General features: G+C 55.8%; 1 protein-coding gene across 1 annotated transcript in view; it reads right to left on the bottom strand.

Annotated features, from left to right (window-relative positions):
* Positions 1-18,333, bottom strand: part of LOC121269342 (ankyrin repeat domain-containing protein 13D-like) — a 190,665-nt gene that overhangs the window by 41,816 nt on the left and 130,516 nt on the right. The window contains exons 2-5 of the mRNA XM_041173893.1: positions 5,990-6,125; positions 4,393-4,517; positions 3,620-3,665; positions 830-973 (exon numbers count right to left, since the gene is read on the bottom strand). Of these exons, the coding sequence (XP_041029827.1) occupies positions 830-973; positions 3,620-3,665; positions 4,393-4,517; positions 5,990-6,125 (451 nt within the window). The remainder of the gene's footprint in view (positions 1-829; positions 974-3,619; positions 3,666-4,392; positions 4,518-5,989; positions 6,126-18,333) is intronic.

Raw genomic sequence — 18,333 nt, 5'->3', positions numbered from 1 at the left:
GGTTTTGATGGGGAAGTGTAGAGGGAGCTTACTCTGTATCTAACCCCGTGGCTGTACCTGTCCTGGAGTGTTTGATGGGGACGTGGGTTGAGGGAGATTTACTCTGTATCTAACCCCGTGCTGTACCTGTCCTGGGAGTGTTTGATGGGCAGTGTAGAGGGAAATTTACTCTGTATCTAACCCCATGCTGTACCTGTCCTGGGAGTGTTTGATGGGGACAGTGCAGAGGGAGCTTTACTCTGTATCTAACCCCGTGCTGTACCTGTCCTGGGAGTGTTTGATGGGGACAGTGTAGAGGGAGCTTTACTCTGTATCTAACCCCTTGCTCTACCTGTCCTGGGAGTGTTTGATGGGGACAGTGTAGAGGGAGCTTTACTCTGTATCTAACCCCGTGCTGTACCTGTCCTGGGAGTGTTTGATGGGGACAGTGTAGAGGGAGCTTTACTCTGTATCTAACCCCGTGCTGTACCTGTCCTGGGAGTGTTTGATGGGGACAGTGTAGAGGGAGCTTTACTCTGTATCTAACCCCGTGCTGTACCTGTCCTGGGAGTATTTGATGGGAACAGTGTAGAGGAAGCTTTACTCTGTATCTAACCCCGTGCTGTACCTGTCCTGGGAGTGTTTGATGGGGACAGCGTAGAGGCAGCTTTACTCTGTATCTAACCCCGTGCTGTACCTGTCCTGGGAGTGTTTGATGGGGACAGTGTAGAGGGAGCTTTACTCTGTATCTAACCCCGTGCTGTACCTGTCCTGGGTGTGTATGGTAGGGTCAGTGGATAGAAATTGGGAGATTTACTGGAGTTTTTTTTCATGACATTTCGCTCCTCACCTTCACCCTTGAAGATGTAGGAGCGTCTCCCTCGTTGCCAGGTCATGTGCTCGAAACCCAGTAATGTTGTGTCGACCCGTAAATTGGCTCCACTTTTCCACACTCGGTAAACGTCACTTGGGCAAATCTTGGAGACCAGGGGAACTGTAAGAGAGAGAAAGAGACAGAATGAGTGTGTGAGACAGAGCGAGCGAGAGCGCGAGGGAGAGGGGGCGAGGGGGAACTAGCCAGTGAGCGGGCGTGAGAGAGCGAGGGTGGGAGTGAGAGAGCAAGAGCGAGACAGCGAGAGCAAGAGAGAGGGTGAGAGAGAGGGCGAGAGGGCTAGAGAGAGGGCGAGAGAGAGGGCGAGAGAGAGGGCGAGAGAGAGGGCGAGAGAGTGAGAGCAAGGGCAAGAGAGCGAGGTTGAGGGCAGGAGAGAGAGTGAGGTTGAGGGCGAGAGAGCGAGAGCGAGGTTGAGGGCGGGAGAGCGAGAGTTAGGTTGAGGGCAGGAGAGTGAGAGTGAGGTTGAGGGCAGGAGAGAGAGCGAGGTTGAGGGCGAGAGAGCGAGAGCGAGGTTGAGGGCGGGAGAGCGAGAGTGAGGTTGAGAGCAGGAGAGTGAGAGTGAGGTTGAGGGCAGGAGAGCGAGAGTGAGGTTGAGAGCAGGAGAGTGAGAGTGAGGTTGAGGGCAGGAGAGCGAGAGTGAGGTTGAGGGCAGGAGAGCGAGAGTGAGGTTGAGGGCAGGAGAGCGAGAGTGGGAACGGGAGAGCGGGAGAGCGGTAGCGCGAGAGCAAGAGCGAGAGAGCGGGAGCGAGAGCGGGAGCGGGAGCGAGAGCGAGAGCGAGAGAACAGGAGCGAGAGAGCGGGAGCGAGAGAGCGGGAGCGAGAGAGCGAGAGAGCGAGAGCGTGAGCGAGAGCGAGAGAGCGGGAGCGAGAGCGAGAGAGCAAGAGCGAGAGAGCGGGAGCGAGAGAGCGAGAGAGCAGGAGCGAGAGCGAGAGAACAGGAGCGAGAGAGCGGGAGCGAGAGAGCGGGAGCGAGAGAGCGAGAGCGGGAGCGAGAGCGAGAGAGCAGGAGCGAGAGCGAGAGAGCAAGAGCGAGAGAGCGGGAGCGAGAGAGCGAGAGAGCGAGAGAGCGAGAGCGGGAGCGAGAGCGAGAGAGCGGGAGCAAGAGCGAGAGAGCGGGAGCAAGAGCGAGAGAGCGGGAGCGAGAGAGCGGGAGCGAGAGAGCGAGAGAGCAGGAGCGAGAGCGAGAGCGAGAGCGAGAGAGCGGGAGCGAGAGCGAGAGCGAGAGCGAGAGAACAGGAGCGAGAGAGCGGGAGCGAGAGAGCGGGAGCGAGAGAGCGGGAGCGAGAGAGCGAGAGAGCGAGAGAGCGAGAGCGGGAGCGAGAGCGAGAGAGCGGGAGCGAGAGCGAGAGAGCAAGAGCGAGAGAGCGGGAGCGAGAGAGCGGGAGCGAGAGAGCGGGAGCGAGAGAGCGAGAGAGCAGGAGCGAGAGCGAGAGAGCGGGAGCGAGAGCGAGAGAGCGGGAGCGAGAGCGAGAGAGCAAGAGCGAGAGCGAGAGAGCAAGAGCGAGAGAGCGGGAGCAAGAGAGCGGGAGCGAGAGCGAGAGAGCGGGAGCGAGAGCGAGAGCGAGAGCGAGAGCGAGAGAGCGGGAGCGAGAGCGGGAGAGCGGGAGTGAGAGCAGGAGAGCGAGAGAGCAATTGAAAGCGAGAGCGGAAGCGGGGGGCAGAGGACAAGGGGCAGAGGGTGAAAGCGGGGCAGAGGGCGAGGGGGGGACACAGGGCGAGGGGGGGACACAGGGCGAGAGGGGGACACAGGGCGAGAGGGGGACACAGGGAGAGAGGGGGACACAGGGCGAGAGGGGGACACAGGGCGAGAGGGGGACACAGGGCGAGAGGGGGACACAGGGCGAGAGGGGGACACAGGGCGAGAGGGGGACACAGGGCGAGAGGGGGACAGAGCGTGGAAAGACAGAACAAGAGACAGAGCATAGAGCAACGAAGAGAGAAGGACCGAGAGAGAGAGATAGGCAGAAAGAGGGAAAAAGAGGCAGACAGAGAGGGAGACAGAGAGAGAAAGTGAAAGAGAGGGAAAGACAAGGAGAGAGAGAGAGACTAGAAAGAGGGAGAGAGGGAGGGAGAGGCCAAGAGTGAGGGTGAGGGGCAGCGAGGGTGTGGGGCAGCAAGGGAGAGAGGGACAGTGCGGGACAGCAGGGCGAGAGGGAGAGCGGAGGAGAGAGTGAGAGTCAGTGAGGGAGAGCAAGGGAGGGTGAGCGAGGGACAGTGTGTGTGAGTGAGGGAGAGATAGTGAGGGAGAGACTGCAAGCAAGGGAGAGTGTGAGCGAGAGAGAGTGCGAGTGAGGGAGACAGAGAAAGAGAGAGAGAGAGCGAGAGAGAGAGTGCGACAAACAGCATGAGTGAATGAAGGCGAAAGTGAGAGCGAGCGAGAGAGAAAGACAGAGAGAGCAAGAGGGAGAGAGAGAGAGAAAAAGAAAGACAGGGAGACAGATGGAGAGGGAGAGACACAGCGAGGGAGGCAGAGACAGGGAAAGAGAAAGAAAGAGAGAGGGGAAACACAGAGAGAGGGAGACAGACAGAGGGAGGAAGTGTAAGAGAGAAAGTTTCAGAGAGAGAGGCAGTGACAGACGAGAGAGAGAGAGAGTGTGGGAGAGTAACAGAGGTCAACGTGGTGTGAGTGGGTGAGTGAGAAGGGGCAGAGAGAGAGGGAGAGGAACAGGCAGAGAGAAAGAATTATTAATCCGTCCACGCATCGTTTGATGCGTGTTTCAGGGAGTTGAATCGATCATCGAGACTCACCCCAACTCGTGAACTCCCATTTCATCTCAACGTAAAAATCAGAGGCCTGGGCAGGGTGAGAAAGTGAAACGATTAAAGCAGATCATTCTACCCCACCACCCCACCCCCCCCAACCCTGTCACTCCCCACCCCCACCCCAATCCATCACCCAGCCATTGAGAAACCAGAGCCAGAATACCTGTAAAATTTTCCACAGTGCTCCTTGTCAACTCCCCGGGCCTGAAAATGATAAGCCCCCACGTTTCGACAGCAAAGTAATGTTTGCGAGGAAGACTCCCTGCTTGCTGCTTTTATCCACCATTATTCCCACTCTCCCTCGCTTACACTCTCTCTTCAATTCTCGCTCTGCGGCCCTGGCGCAAAATTTCAGAACGTGCAGTTCTGCCGTTGGTGCAATTGGTCTCTGACTGACCCAAGTCTGGTTTTACTGAACCGCAGCGGGGGATGGGGATCTTAAGAGGGCACGCATCTCCCCCCCAACCCCCATACCCCCCCTCCCCCCCAATCATCTACAGTGGTTGCAGCCCAGGGGACAACGGAAATGCCGACCCGGTGGGGGCAATTAAACTCTGAATGACCTCAGCTGGGGTTTTACTTGACAATAATTAGGCATTGTGGTGTTGTGGGAGGCTCTACCTCAGCAGCAGAATAACCTGTGGAGTGAGCCAGGGAAGGCGGCCGAGGCATCCAGGATTAGTATTCTACATTAGGCACGCACGCCGGGCCGGAGAACAGGATTCCGGCTTGCGGGGAGGGGAGTTTCTGCAGGATACCTTGCGGAGCTGGCTCAGGAGCTCAGGGATGCCGGCGAGACGTTCTGTGGCGCGCTGGTAGTCACGGAACTGAAGAACCAGTTGCACCAGCTCGGGGTCGCTGGTGCTGACTGCCTCCTGGAGTGCTGCGGAGAGAGACAGAGAGAGAGAGAGAGGAGGGGAGAGAGAGAGAGAGAGGAGGGGAGAGAGAGAGAGAGAGGAGGGGAGAGAGAGAGAGAGATGAGGGGAGAGAGAGAGAGAGGAGGGGAGAGAGAGAGAGGAGGGGAGAGAGAGAGGAGGGGAGAGAGAGAGAGACAGAGAGAGGAGGGGAGAGAGAGAGAGAGAGAGGAGTGGAGAGAGAGAGAGGAGGGGAGAGAGAGAGAGAGAGAGGAGGGGAGAGAGAGAGAGAGAGACAGAGAGAGGAGGGGAGAGAGAGAGAGAGAGAGAGGAGGGGAGAGAGAGAGAGAGAGAGACAGAGAGAGAGAGGGAGAGAGAGGAGGGGAAAGAGAGAGAGACAGAGAGAGAGAGAGACAGAGAGAGAGAGGGAGAGAGAGGAGGGGAGAGAGAGAGAGAGGAGGGGAGAGAGAGAGAGAGACAGAGAGAGAGGAGGGGAGAGAGAGGAGGGGAGAGAGAGGAGGGGAGAGAGAGGAGGGGAGAGAGGGAGACAGAGAGCGAGAGACAGAGAGAGAGGGAGAGAGAGAGACAGAGAGAGAGACAGAGAGAGAGAGACAGACAGAGAGAGAGACAGAGAGAGGGAGACAGAGAGCGAGAGACAGAGAGAGAGGGAGAGAGAGAGACAGAGAGAGAGACAGAGAGAGAGAGGGAGAGAGAGGAGGGGAGAGAGAGGAGGGGAGAGAGAGGAGGGGAGAGAGAGGAGGGGAGAGAGGGAGACAGAGAGCGAGAGACAGAGAGAGAGGGAGAGAGAGAGACAGAGAGAGAGAGACAGAGAGAGAGACAGAGAGAGAGAGACAGAGAGAGAGAGAGAGAGAGAGCAGGGGAGAGAAAGAGGGGGGAGAGGAAGAGGGGGGAGAGGGAAGGGAGGAGGGAGGGAGGGAGGAGGGTGAGGGGGAGAGAGGAAGGTAGGGGAAGAGGAAAGGAGAGGGAGAGGAGGGGGAGGGGAACGGAGGGGGAGGGGAACGGAGGGGGGAGAGGGGGAGGTAGGAAGGGAAAGAGAGATATGCAGAAAGAGAGAGGTGAGAAGAGAGACCGAGGGAGGGAGGGAGAGAAGGGGAGAGGGGGTGGGGGAGATAAAGGGTTCAGACAGGATGAAAACAGTAAAAGGGGGGTTTCAATCTCAATCCCCATCGTGATATTCCACCCCCACCCGCCCCTGCCAACCCTTCACATTCCCCACACCCCCCCCAACCCCCATGACCCCGTCAGTTACCCCCTCACACCCCCCCTCCCCACAAACCTCAATCGCCTCCCCTCCAGACCCCACCTCGCCACCAATCACCTCCCCCGAGCCACCCCACTCCCCCTCCCCCGATCACATCCGCCAACAGCCACTCTCCTACCAAACCCACTGCCCCGAACCCCTGCCCCCAACCCGTACCCTTCGTGAAACCCCGCTCCCCAAGCTCGTAGCCCTCACAAACCCTTCTCCCCTCTACCTCACCTGTCCAGCCAGTGCCATTCTCCTTACTGACGTCAGTCCTGTGCCGTAGCAGAACCCTGGCGGACTCTAAGTGCCCGAGGGATATGGCGAGGTGAAGGGCTGTCCGGCCACGGGGATCAACCAGATTGATGTCATGCTAGGGGAGATCGAGAGGGCGAAGAGGAGGTGAGAGAGACAAACAACAGTCAGAAAAAGAGAGTGAGTGACTGTCGACACAGCCCCCGTGAAACTCAACACAGCCCCGTCACTGTTTACAGAGCCCTATGACTGTTTACATGGCCCCGTGACTGTTTACAAAGCCCCGTGTCTGTTTACAAAGCCCCGTGACACTCGACACAAACCCTGTGACGGTTTACATAGCCCCATGACACTCGACACAGCCCCCGTCACTGTTTACATAGCCCTATGACTGTTTACATAGCCCCGGGACTGTTTACATAGCCCCGTAACACTCGACACAGCCCTCGTCACTGTTTACATAGACCCATGACACTCGACACAGCCCCCGTCACTGTTTACATAGCCCTATGACTGTTTACATAGCCCCGGGACTGTTTACATAGCCCCGCAACACTCGACACAGCCCTCGTCACTGTTTACATAGCTCCCGTGACACTCGACACAGCCCCCATCACTGTTTACATAGCTCCCGTGACACTCGACACAGCCCCCATCACTGTTTACATAGACCCAAGACACTCGACACAGCCCCCGTCACTGTTTACATAGCCCTATGACTGTTTACATAGCCCCGGGACTGTTTACATAGCCCCGTAACACTCGACACAGCCCTCGTCACTGTTTACATAGACCCATGACACTCGACATAGCCCCCATCACTGTTTACATAGACCCATGACACTCGACACAGCCCCCGTCACTGTTTACATAGCCCTATGACTGTTTACATAGCCCCGGGACTGTTTACATAGCCCCGTAACACTCGACACAGCCCTCGTCACTGTTTACATAGCTCCCGTGACACTCGACACAGCCCCCATCACTGTTTACATAGCTCCCGTGACACTCGACACAGCCCCCATCACTGTTTACATAGACCCATGACACTCGACACAGCCCCCGTCACTGTTTACATAGGCCTATGACTGTTTACATAGCCCCGGGACTGTTTACATAGTCCCGTGACTGTTTACATAGCCCCGTAACACTCGACACAGCCCCCGTCACTGTTTACATAGCCCCGTGACACCCGACACAGCCCCCATCACTGTTTACATAGCCCCGTGACACTCGACACAGCCCCCGTCACTGCTTACATAGACCCTAAACACTCGACACAGACCCCATCTCTGTTTACATAGCCCCGTGACACTCGACACAGCCCCCGTCACTGTTTACATAGCCCCGTGACACTCGACACAGCCCCCGTCACTGTTTACATAGCCCCGTGACACTCGACACAGCCCCCGCCTCTGTTTACATAGCCCCGTGACACTCGACACAGCCCCCGCCTCTGTTTACATAGCCCCGTGACACTCGACACACCTCCCCGTCTCTGTTTACATAGTCCCGTAACACTCGACACAGCCCCCCGTCTCTGTTTACATAGCCCCGTGACACTCGACACAGCCCCCGTCTCTGTTTACATAGCCCCGTGACACTCGACACAGCCCCAGTCTCTGTTTACATAGCCCCATGACACACGACGCAGCCCCCATCACTGTTTACATAGCCCCGTGACGCTCGACACACCTCCCCGTCTCTGTTTACATAGCCCCGTGAAACTCGACACAGCCCCCGCCTCTGTTTACATAGCCCCGTGACACTCGACACAGCCTCCATCACTGTTTACATAGTCCCGTGACACTCGACACAGCCCCCGCCTCTGTTTACATAGCCCTGTGACACTCGACAGCCCCCGAGCCTCTGTTTACATAGCCCCATGACACTCGACACAGCCCCCGCCTCTGTTTACATAGCCCCGTGACACTCGACACAGCCCCCGTCTCTGTTTACATAGCCCCGTAACACTCGACACAGCCCCCGTCACTGCTTACATAGCCCCGTGACACTTGACACAGCCCCCGCCTCTTTTTACATAGCCCCGTAACACTCGACACAGCCCCCGTCACTGCTTACATAGCCCCATGACATTCGAGACAGCCCCCGTCTCTGTTTACATAGTCCCGTAACACACGACACAGCCCCCGTCTCTGTTTACATAGCCCGGTGACACTCGACACAGCCCCCGTCTGTTTACATAGCCCCATGACACTCGACACAGCCCCCGTCTGTTTACAAAGCCCCATGACACTCGACACAGCCCCCGTCACTGTTTACATAGCCCCGTGACACTCGACACAGCCCCCGTCACTGCTTACATAGCCCCGTGTCACTCGACACAGTGGCCATGTAAACAGTCATAGGGCTATGTAAACAATGACGGGGGCTGTGTCGAGTGTCACGGGGCTATGTAAACAGTCACGGGGCTACGGAAACAGTCACGGGGCCATGTAAACAGTCATAGATAGCCCTATGACTGTTTACATGGCCCTGTGACACTCAACACAGCCCTGACACTGTTTACATAGCGTTATGACTGTTTACATGGCCCTGTGACTGTTTACATAGCCCTGTGACTGTTTACATGGCCCCGTGACACTCGACACAGCCCCCGACTCTGTTTACATAGCCCCGTGACACTCGACACAGCCCCCGCCTCTGTTTACATAGCCCCGTGACACTCGACACAGCCCCCGTCTCTGTTTACATAGCCCCGTGACACTCGACACAGCCCCCGTCACTGCTTACATAGCCCCGTGACACTCGACACAGCCCCCGTCTCTTTTTACATAGCCCCGTAACACTCGACACAGCCCCCGTCACTGCTTACATAGCCCCGTGACACTCGAAACAGTGGCCATGTAAACAGTCATAGGGCCATGTAAACAATGACGGTGGCTCTGTCGAGTGTCACGGGGCTATGTAAACAGTCACGGGGCTACGTAAACAGTCACGGGGCCATGTAAACAGTCATAGATAGCCCTATGACTGTTTACATGGCCCTGTGACACTCAACACAGCCCTGACACTGTTTACATAGCGTTACGACTGTTTACATGGCCCTGTGACTGTTTACATAGCCCTGTGACTGTTTACATGGCCCTGTGACACTCAACACAGCCCTGACACAGTTTACATAGCGTTACGACTGTTTACATGGCCCTGTGACTGTTTACATGGCCCCGTGACACTCAACACAGCCCCCGTCTGTTTACATAGCCCCATGACACTCGACACAGCCCCCGTCACTGTTTACATAGGCCCGTGACACTCGACACAGCCCCCGCCTCTGTTTACATAGCCCCGTGACACTCGACACAGACCCCGTCTCTGTTTACATAGTCCCGTAACACTCGACACACCTCCCCGTCTCTGTTTACATAGTCCCGTAACACTCGACACAGCCCCAGTCTCTGTTTACATAGCCCCGTGACACTCGACACAGCCCCCGCCTCTGTTTACATAGCCCCATGACACTCGACACAGCCCCCGTCTGTTTACATAGCCCCATGACACTTGACACATCCCCCGTCAGTGTTTACATAGGCCCGTGACACTCGACACAGCCCCCGCCTCTGTTTACATAGCCCCGTAACACTCGACACAGCCCCCGTCTCTGTTTACATAGTCCCGTAACACTCGACACAGTGGCCATGTAAACAGTCATAGGGCTATGTAAACAATGACGGGGGCTGTGTCGAGTGTCACGGGGCTATGTAAACAGTCACGGGGCTACGTAAACAGTCACGGGGCCATGTAAATAGTCATAGATAGCCCTATGACTGTTTACATGGCCCTGTGACACTCAAAACAGCCCTGACACTGTTTACATAGCGTTATGACTGTTTACAGGGCCCTGTGACTGTTAACATGGCCCCGTGACACTCGACACAGCCCCCGTCACTGTTTACATAGCCCCGTGACACTCGACACAGCCCCCGCCTCTGTTTACATAGCCCCGTGACACTCGATACAGCCCCCGACTCTGTTTACATAGCCCCATGACACTCGACACAGCCCCCGCCTCTGTTTACATAGCCCCGTGACACTCGACACAGCCCCCGCCTCTGTTTACATAGCCCCGGAACACTCGACACAGCCCCCGTCACTGCTTACATAGCCCCGTGACACTCGACACAGCCCCCGTCTCATTTTACATAGCCCCGTAACAGTCGACACAGCCCCCGTCACTGCTTACATAGCCCCGTGACACTCGACACAGTGGCCATGTAAACAGTCATAGGGCTATGTAAACAATGACGGTGGCTGCGTCGAGTGTCACGGGGCTATGTAAACAGTCACGGGGCTACGTAAACAGTCACGGGGCCATGTAAACAGTCATAGACAGCCCTATGACTGTTTACATGGCCCTGTGACACTCAACACAGCCCTGACACTGTTTACATAGCGTTACGACTGTTTACATGGCCCTGTGACTGTTTACATAGCCCTGTGACTGTTTACATGGCCCTGTGACACTCAACACAGCCCTGACACTGTATACATAGCGTTACGACTGTTTACATGGCCCTGTGACTGTTTACATGGCCCCGTGACACTCGACACAGCCCCCGTCTGTTTACATAGCCCCATGACACTCGACACAGCCCCGTCACTGTTTACATAGGCCCGTGACACTCGACACAGCCCCCGCCTCTGTTTACATAGCCCCGTGACACTCGACACAGCCCCCGTCTCTGTTTACATAGTCCCGTAACACTCGACACACCTCCCCGTCTCTGTTTACATAGACCCGTAAAACTCGACACAGCCCCCGTCTCTGTTTACATAGCCCCGTGACACTCGACACAGCCCCCGTCTGTTTACATAGCCCCATGACACTCGACACAGCCCCCGTCTGTTTACATAGCCCCATGACACTCGACACAGCCCCCGTCACTGTTTACATAGCCCCGGGACACTCGACACAGCCCCGGTCTCTGTTTACATAGCCCCGTGAAACTCGACACAGCCCCCTTCTCTGTTTACATAGACCCATAACAATCGACACAGCCCCCGCCTCTGTTTACATAGCCCGGTGACACTCGACACAGCCCCCGCCTCTGTTTACATAGCCCCGTGACACGCGACACAGCCCCCGTCTCTTTTTACATAGCCCCGTAACACTCGACACAGCCCCCGTCACTGCTTACATAGCCCCGTGACACTCGAAACAGTGGCCATGTAAACAGTCATAGGGCCATGTAAACAATGACGGTGGCTCTGTCGAGTGTCACGGGGCTATGTAAACAGTCACGGGGCTACGTAAACAGTCACGGGGCCATGTAAACAGTCATAGATAGCCCTATGACTGTTTACATGGCCCTGTGACACTCAACACAGCCCTGACACTGTTTACATAGCGTTACGACTGTTTACATGGCCCTGTGACTGTTTACATAGCCCTGTGACTGTTTACATGGCCCTGTGACACTCAACACAGCCCTGACACAGTTTACATAGCGTTACGACTGTTTACATGGCCCTGTGACTGTTTACATGGCCCCGTGACACTCAACACAGCCCCCGTCTGTTTACATAGCCCCATGACACTCGACACAGCCCCCGTCACTGTTTACATAGGCCCGTGACACTCGACACAGCCCCCGCCTCTGTTTACATAGCCCCGTGACACTCGACACAGACCCCGTCTCTGTTTACATAGTCCCGTAACACTCGACACACCTCCCCGTCTCTGTTTACATAGTCCCGTAACACTCGACACAGCCCCAGTCTCTGTTTACATAGCCCCGTGACACTCGACACAGCCCCCGCCTCTGTTTACATAGCCCCATGACACTCGACACAGCCCCCGTCTGTTTACATAGCCCCATGACACTTGACACATCCCCCGTCAGTGTTTACATAGGCCCGTGACACTCGACACAGCCCCCGCCTCTGTTTACATAGCCCCGTAACACTCGACACAGCCCCCGTCTCTGTTTACATAGTCCCGTAACACTCGACACAGTGGCCATGTAAACAGTCATAGGGCTATGTAAACAATGACGGGGGCTGTGTCGAGTGTCACGGGGCTATGTAAACAGTCACGGGGCTACGTAAACAGTCACGGGGCCATGTAAATAGTCATAGATAGCCCTATGACTGTTTACATGGCCCTGTGACACTCAAAACAGCCCTGACACTGTTTACATAGCGTTATGACTGTTTACAGGGCCCTGTGACTGTTAACATGGCCCCGTGACACTCGACACAGCCCCCGTCACTGTTTACATAGCCCCGTGACACTCGACACAGCCCCCGCCTCTGTTTACATAGCCCCGTGACACTCGATACAGCCCCCGACTCTGTTTACATAGCCCCATGACACTCGACACAGCCCCCGCCTCTGTTTACATAGCCCCGTGACACTCGACACAGCCCCCGCCTCTGTTTACATAGCCCCGGAACACTCGACACAGCCCCCGTCACTGCTTACATAGCCCCGTGACACTCGACACAGCCCCCGTCTCATTTTACATAGCCCCGTAACAGTCGACACAGCCCCCGTCACTGCTTACATAGCCCCGTGACACTCGACACAGTGGCCATGTAAACAGTCATAGGGCTATGTAAACAATGACGGTGGCTGCGTCGAGTGTCACGGGGCTATGTAAACAGTCACGGGGCTACGTAAACAGTCACGGGGCCATGTAAACAGTCATAGACAGCCCTATGACTGTTTACATGGCCCTGTGACACTCAACACAGCCCTGACACTGTTTACATAGCGTTACGACTGTTTACATGGCCCTGTGACTGTTTACATAGCCCTGTGACTGTTTACATGGCCCTGTGACACTCAACACAGCCCTGACACTGTATACATAGCGTTACGACTGTTTACATGGCCCTGTGACTGTTTACATGGCCCCGTGACACTCGACACAGCCCCCGTCTGTTTACATAGCCCCATGACACTCGACACAGCCCCGTCACTGTTTACATAGGCCCGTGACACTCGACACAGCCCCCGCCTCTGTTTACATAGCCCCGTGACACTCGACACAGCCCCCGTCTCTGTTTACATAGTCCCGTAACACTCGACACACCTCCCCGTCTCTGTTTACATAGTCCCGTAAAACTCGACACAGCCCCCGTCTCTGTTTACATAGCCCCGTGACACTCGACACAGCCCCCGTCTGTTTACATAGCCCCATGACACTCGACACAGCCCCCGTCTGTTTACATAGCCCCATGACACTCGACACAGCCCCCGTCACTGTTTACATAGCCCCGGGACACTCGACACAGCCCCGGTCTCTGTTTACATAGCCCCGTGAAACTCGACACAGCCCCCTTCTCTGTTTACATAGACCCATAACAATCGACACAGCCCCCGCCTCTGTTTACATAGCCCGGTGACACTCGACACAGCCCCCGCCTCTGTTTACATAGCCCCGTGACACGCGACACAGGCCCCGCCTCTGTTTACATAGCCCCATGACACTCGACACAGCCCCCGTCTCTGTTTACATAGCCCGGTGACACTCGACACAGCCCCCGCCTCTGTTTACATAGCCCCGTGACACTCGACACAGCCCTCGTCTCTTTTTACATAGCCCCGTAACACTCGACACAGCCCCCGCCTCTGTTTACATAGCCCCGTGACACTCGACACAGCCCTCGTCTCTTTTTACATAGCCCCGTAACACTCGACACAGCCCCCGTCACTGCTTACATAGCTCCGTGACACTCGACACAGTGGCCATGTAAACAGTCATAGGGCGATGTAAACAATGACGGGGGCTGTGTCGAGTGTCACGGGGCTATGTAAACAGTCACGGGGCTACGTAAACAGTCACGGGGCCATGTAAACAGTCATAGATAGCCCTATGACTGTTTACATGGCCCTGTGACACTCAACTCAGCCCTGACACTGTTTACATAGCGTTATGACTGTTTACATGGCCCTGTGACTGTTTACATAGCCCTGTGACTGTTTACATGGCCCTGTGACACTCAACACAGCCCTGACACTGTATACATAGCATTACGACTGTTTACATGGCCCTGTGACTGTTTACATGGCCCCGTGACACTCGACACAGCCCCCGTCTGTTTACATAGCCCCATGACACTCGACACAGCCCCGTCACTGTTTACATAGGCCCGTGACACTCGACACAGCCCCCGCCTCTGTTTACATAGCCCCGTGACACTCGACACAGCCCCCGTCTCTGTTTACATAGTCCCGTAACACTCGACACACCTCCCCGTCTCTGTTTACATAGTCCCGTAAAACTCGACACAGCCCCCGTCTCTGTTTACATAGCCCCGTGACACTCGACACAGCCCCCGTCTGTTTACATAGCCCCATGACACTCGACACAGCCCCCGTCTGTTTACATAGCCCCATGACACTCGACACAGCCCCCGTCACTGTTTACATAGCCCCGGGACACTCGACACAGCCCCGGTCTCTGTTTACATAGCCCCGTGAAACTCGACACAGCCCCCTTCTCTGTTTACATAGACCCATAACAATCGACACAGCCCCCGCCTCTGTTTACATAGCCCGGTGACACTCGACACAGCCCCCGCCTCTGTTTACATAGCCCCGTGACACGCGACACAGGCCCCGCCTCTGTTTACATAGCCCCATGACACTCGACACAGCCCCCGTCTCTGTTTACATAGCCCGGTGACACTCGACACAGCCCCCGCCTCTGTTTACATAGCCCCGTGACACTCGACACAGCCCTCGTCTCTTTTTACATAGCCCCGTAACACTCGACACAGCCCCCGCCTCTGTTTACATAGCCCCGTGACACTCGACACAGCCCTCGTCTCTTTTTACATAGCCCCGTAACACTCGACACAGCCCCCGTCACTGCTTACATAGCTCCGTGACACTCGACACAGTGGCCATGTAAACAGTCATAGGGCGATGTAAACAATGACGGGGGCTGTGTCGAGTGTCACGGGGCTATGTAAACAGTCACGGGGCTACGTAAACAGTCACGGGGCCATGTAAACAGTCATAGATAGCCCTATGACTGTTTACATGGCCCTGTGACACTCAACTCAGCCCTGACACTGTTTACATAGCGTTATGACTGTTTACATGGCCCTGTGACTGTTTACATAGCACTGTGACTGTTTACATGGCCCCGTGACACTCAACACAGCCCCCGTCTGTTTACATAGCCCCATGACACTCGACACAGCCCCCGTCACTGTTTACATAGCCCCGTGACACTCGACACAGCCCCCGCCTCTGTTTACATAGCCCCGTGACACTCGACACAGCCCCCGCCTCTGTTTACATAGCCCCGTGACACTCGACACACCTCCCCGTCTCTGTTTACATAGTTCCGTAACACTCGACACAGCCCCCGTCTCTGTTTACATAGCCCCGTGACACTCGACACAGCCCCCGTCTCTGTTTACATAGCCCCGTGACACTCGACACAGCCCCCATTTTTGTTTACATAGCCCCGTGACACTCGACACAGCCCCCGCCTCTGTTTACATAGCCCCGGAACATTCGACACAGCCCCCGTCACTGCTTACATAGCCCCGTGACACTCGACACAGCCCCCGTCTCATTTTACATAGCCCCGTAACAGTCGACACAGCCCCCGTCACTGCTTACATAGCCCCGTGACACTCGACACAGTGGCCATGTAAACAGTCATAGGGCTATGTAAACAATGACGGTGGCTGCGTCGAGTGTCACGGGGCTATGTAAACAGTCACGGGGCTACGTAAACAGTCACGGGGCCATGTAAACAGTCATAGACAGCCCTATGACTGTTTACATGGCCCTGTGACACTCAACACAGCCCTGACACTGTTTACATAGCGTTACGACTGTTTACATGGCCCTGTGACTGTTTACATAGCCCTGTGACTGTTTACATGGCCCTGTGACACTCAACACAGCCCTGACACTGTATACATAGCGTTACGACTGTTTACATGGCCCTGTGACTGTTTACATGGCCCCGTGACACTCGACACAGCCCCCGTCTGTTTACATAGCCCCATGACACTCGACACAGCCCCGTCACTGTTTACATAGGCCCGTGACACTCGACACAGCCCCCGCCTCTGTTTACATAGCCCCGTGACACTCGACACAGCCCCCGTCTCTGTTTACATAGTCCCGTAACACTCGACACACCTCCCCGTCTCTGTTTACATAGTCCCGTAAAACTCGACACAGCCCCCGTCTCTGTTTACATAGCCCCGTGACACTCGACACAGCCCCCGTCTGTTTACATAGCCCCATGACACTCGACACAGCCCCCGTCTGTTTACATAGCCCCATGACACTCGACACAGCCCCCGTCACTGTTTACATAGCCCCGGGACACTCGACACAGCCCCGGTCTCTGTTTACATAGCCCCGTGAAACTCGACACAGCCCCCTTCTCTGTTTACATAGACCCATAACAATCGACACAGCCCCCGCCTCTGTTTACATAGCCCGGTGACACTCGACACAGCCCCCGCCTCTGTTTACATAGCCCCGTGACACGCGACACAGGCCCCGCCTCTGTTTACATAGCCCCATGACACTCGACACAGCCCCCGTCTCTGTTTACATAGCCCGGTGACACTCGACACAGCCCCCGCCTCTGTTTACATAGCCCCGTGACACTCGACACAGCCCTCGTCTCTTTTTACATAGCCCCGTAACACTCGACACAGCCCCCGCCTCTGTTTACATAGCCCCGTGACACTCGACACAGCCCTCGTCTCTTTTTACATAGCCCCGTAACACTCGACACAGCCCCCGTCACTGCTTACATAGCTCCGTGACACTCGACACAGTGGCCATGTAAACAGTCATAGGGCGATGTAAACAATGACGGGGGCTGTGTCGAGTGTCACGGGGCTATGTAAACAGTCACGGGGCTACGTAAACAGTCACGGGGCCATGTAAACAGTCATAGATAGCCCTATGACTGTTTACATGGCCCTGTGACACTCAACTCAGCCCTGACACTGTTTACATAGCGTTATGACTGTTTACATGGCCCTGTGACTGTTTACATAGCACTGTGACTGTTTACATGGCCCCGTGACACTCAACACAGCCCCCGTCTGTTTACATAGCCCCATGACACTCGACACAGCCCCCGTCACTGTTTACATAGCCCCGTGACACTCGACACAGCCCCCGCCTCTGTTTACATAGCCCCGTGACACTCGACACAGCCCCCGCCTCTGTTTACATAGCCCCGTGACACTCGACACACCTCCCCGTCTCTGTTTACATAGTTCCGTAACACTCGACACAGCCCCCGTCTCTGTTTACATAGCCCCGTGACACTCGACACAGCCCCCGTCTCTGTTTACATAGCCCCGTGACACTCGACACAGCCCCCATTTTTGTTTACATAGCCCCGTGACACTCGACACAGCTCCCGCCTCTGTTTACATAGCCCCGTGACACTCGACACAGCCCCCGAGCCTCTGTTTACATAGCCCCATGACACTCGACACAGCCCCCGCCTCTGTTTACATAGCCCCGTGACACTCGACACAGCCCCCGCCTCCGTTTACATAGCCCCGGAACACTCGACACAGCCCCCATCACTGCTTACCTAGCCCCGTGACACTCGACACAGCCCCCGTCTCTGTTTACATAGCCCCGTAACACTCGACACAGCCCCCGTCACTGCTTACATAGCCCCGTGACACTCGACACAGTGGCCATGTAAACAGTCACAGGGCTATGTAAACAATGACGGTGGCTCTGTCGAGTGTCACGGGGCTATGTAAACAGTCACGGGGCTACGTAAACAGTCACGGGGCCATGTAAACAGTCATAGGCAGCCCTATGACTGTTTACATGGCCCTGTGACACTCAACACAGCCCTGACACTGTATACATAGCGTTACGACTGTTTACATGGCCCTGTGACTGTTTACATAGCCCTGTGACTGTTTACATGGCCCTGTGACACTCAACACAGCCCTGACACTGTATACATAGCGTTACGACTGTTTACATGGCCCTGTGACTGTTTACATGGCCCCGTGACACTCGACACAGCCCCCGTCACTGTTTACATAGGCCCGTGACACTCGACACAGCCCCCGTCACTGTTTACATAGGCCCGTGACACTCGACACAGCCCCCGCCTCTGTTTACATAGCCCCGTGACACTCGACACAGCCCCCGTCTCTGTTTACATAGTCCCGTAATACTCGACACACCTCCCCGTCTCTGCTTACATAGTCCCGTAACACTCAACACAGCCCCCGTCTCTGTTTACATAGCCCCGTGACACTCGACACAGCCCCCGTCTGTTTACATAGCCCCATGACACTCGACACAGCCCCCATCTGTTTACATAGCCCCA

Source organism: Carcharodon carcharias, chromosome 24 (genome assembly GCF_017639515.1).
Source record: "Carcharodon carcharias isolate sCarCar2 chromosome 24, sCarCar2.pri, whole genome shotgun sequence".
Taxonomy (NCBI): Eukaryota; Metazoa; Chordata; class Chondrichthyes; order Lamniformes; family Lamnidae; genus Carcharodon; species Carcharodon carcharias.
The sequence above is the reverse complement of the archived record's forward strand: the minus strand, read 5'-3'. Positions and strand labels throughout refer to the sequence as shown.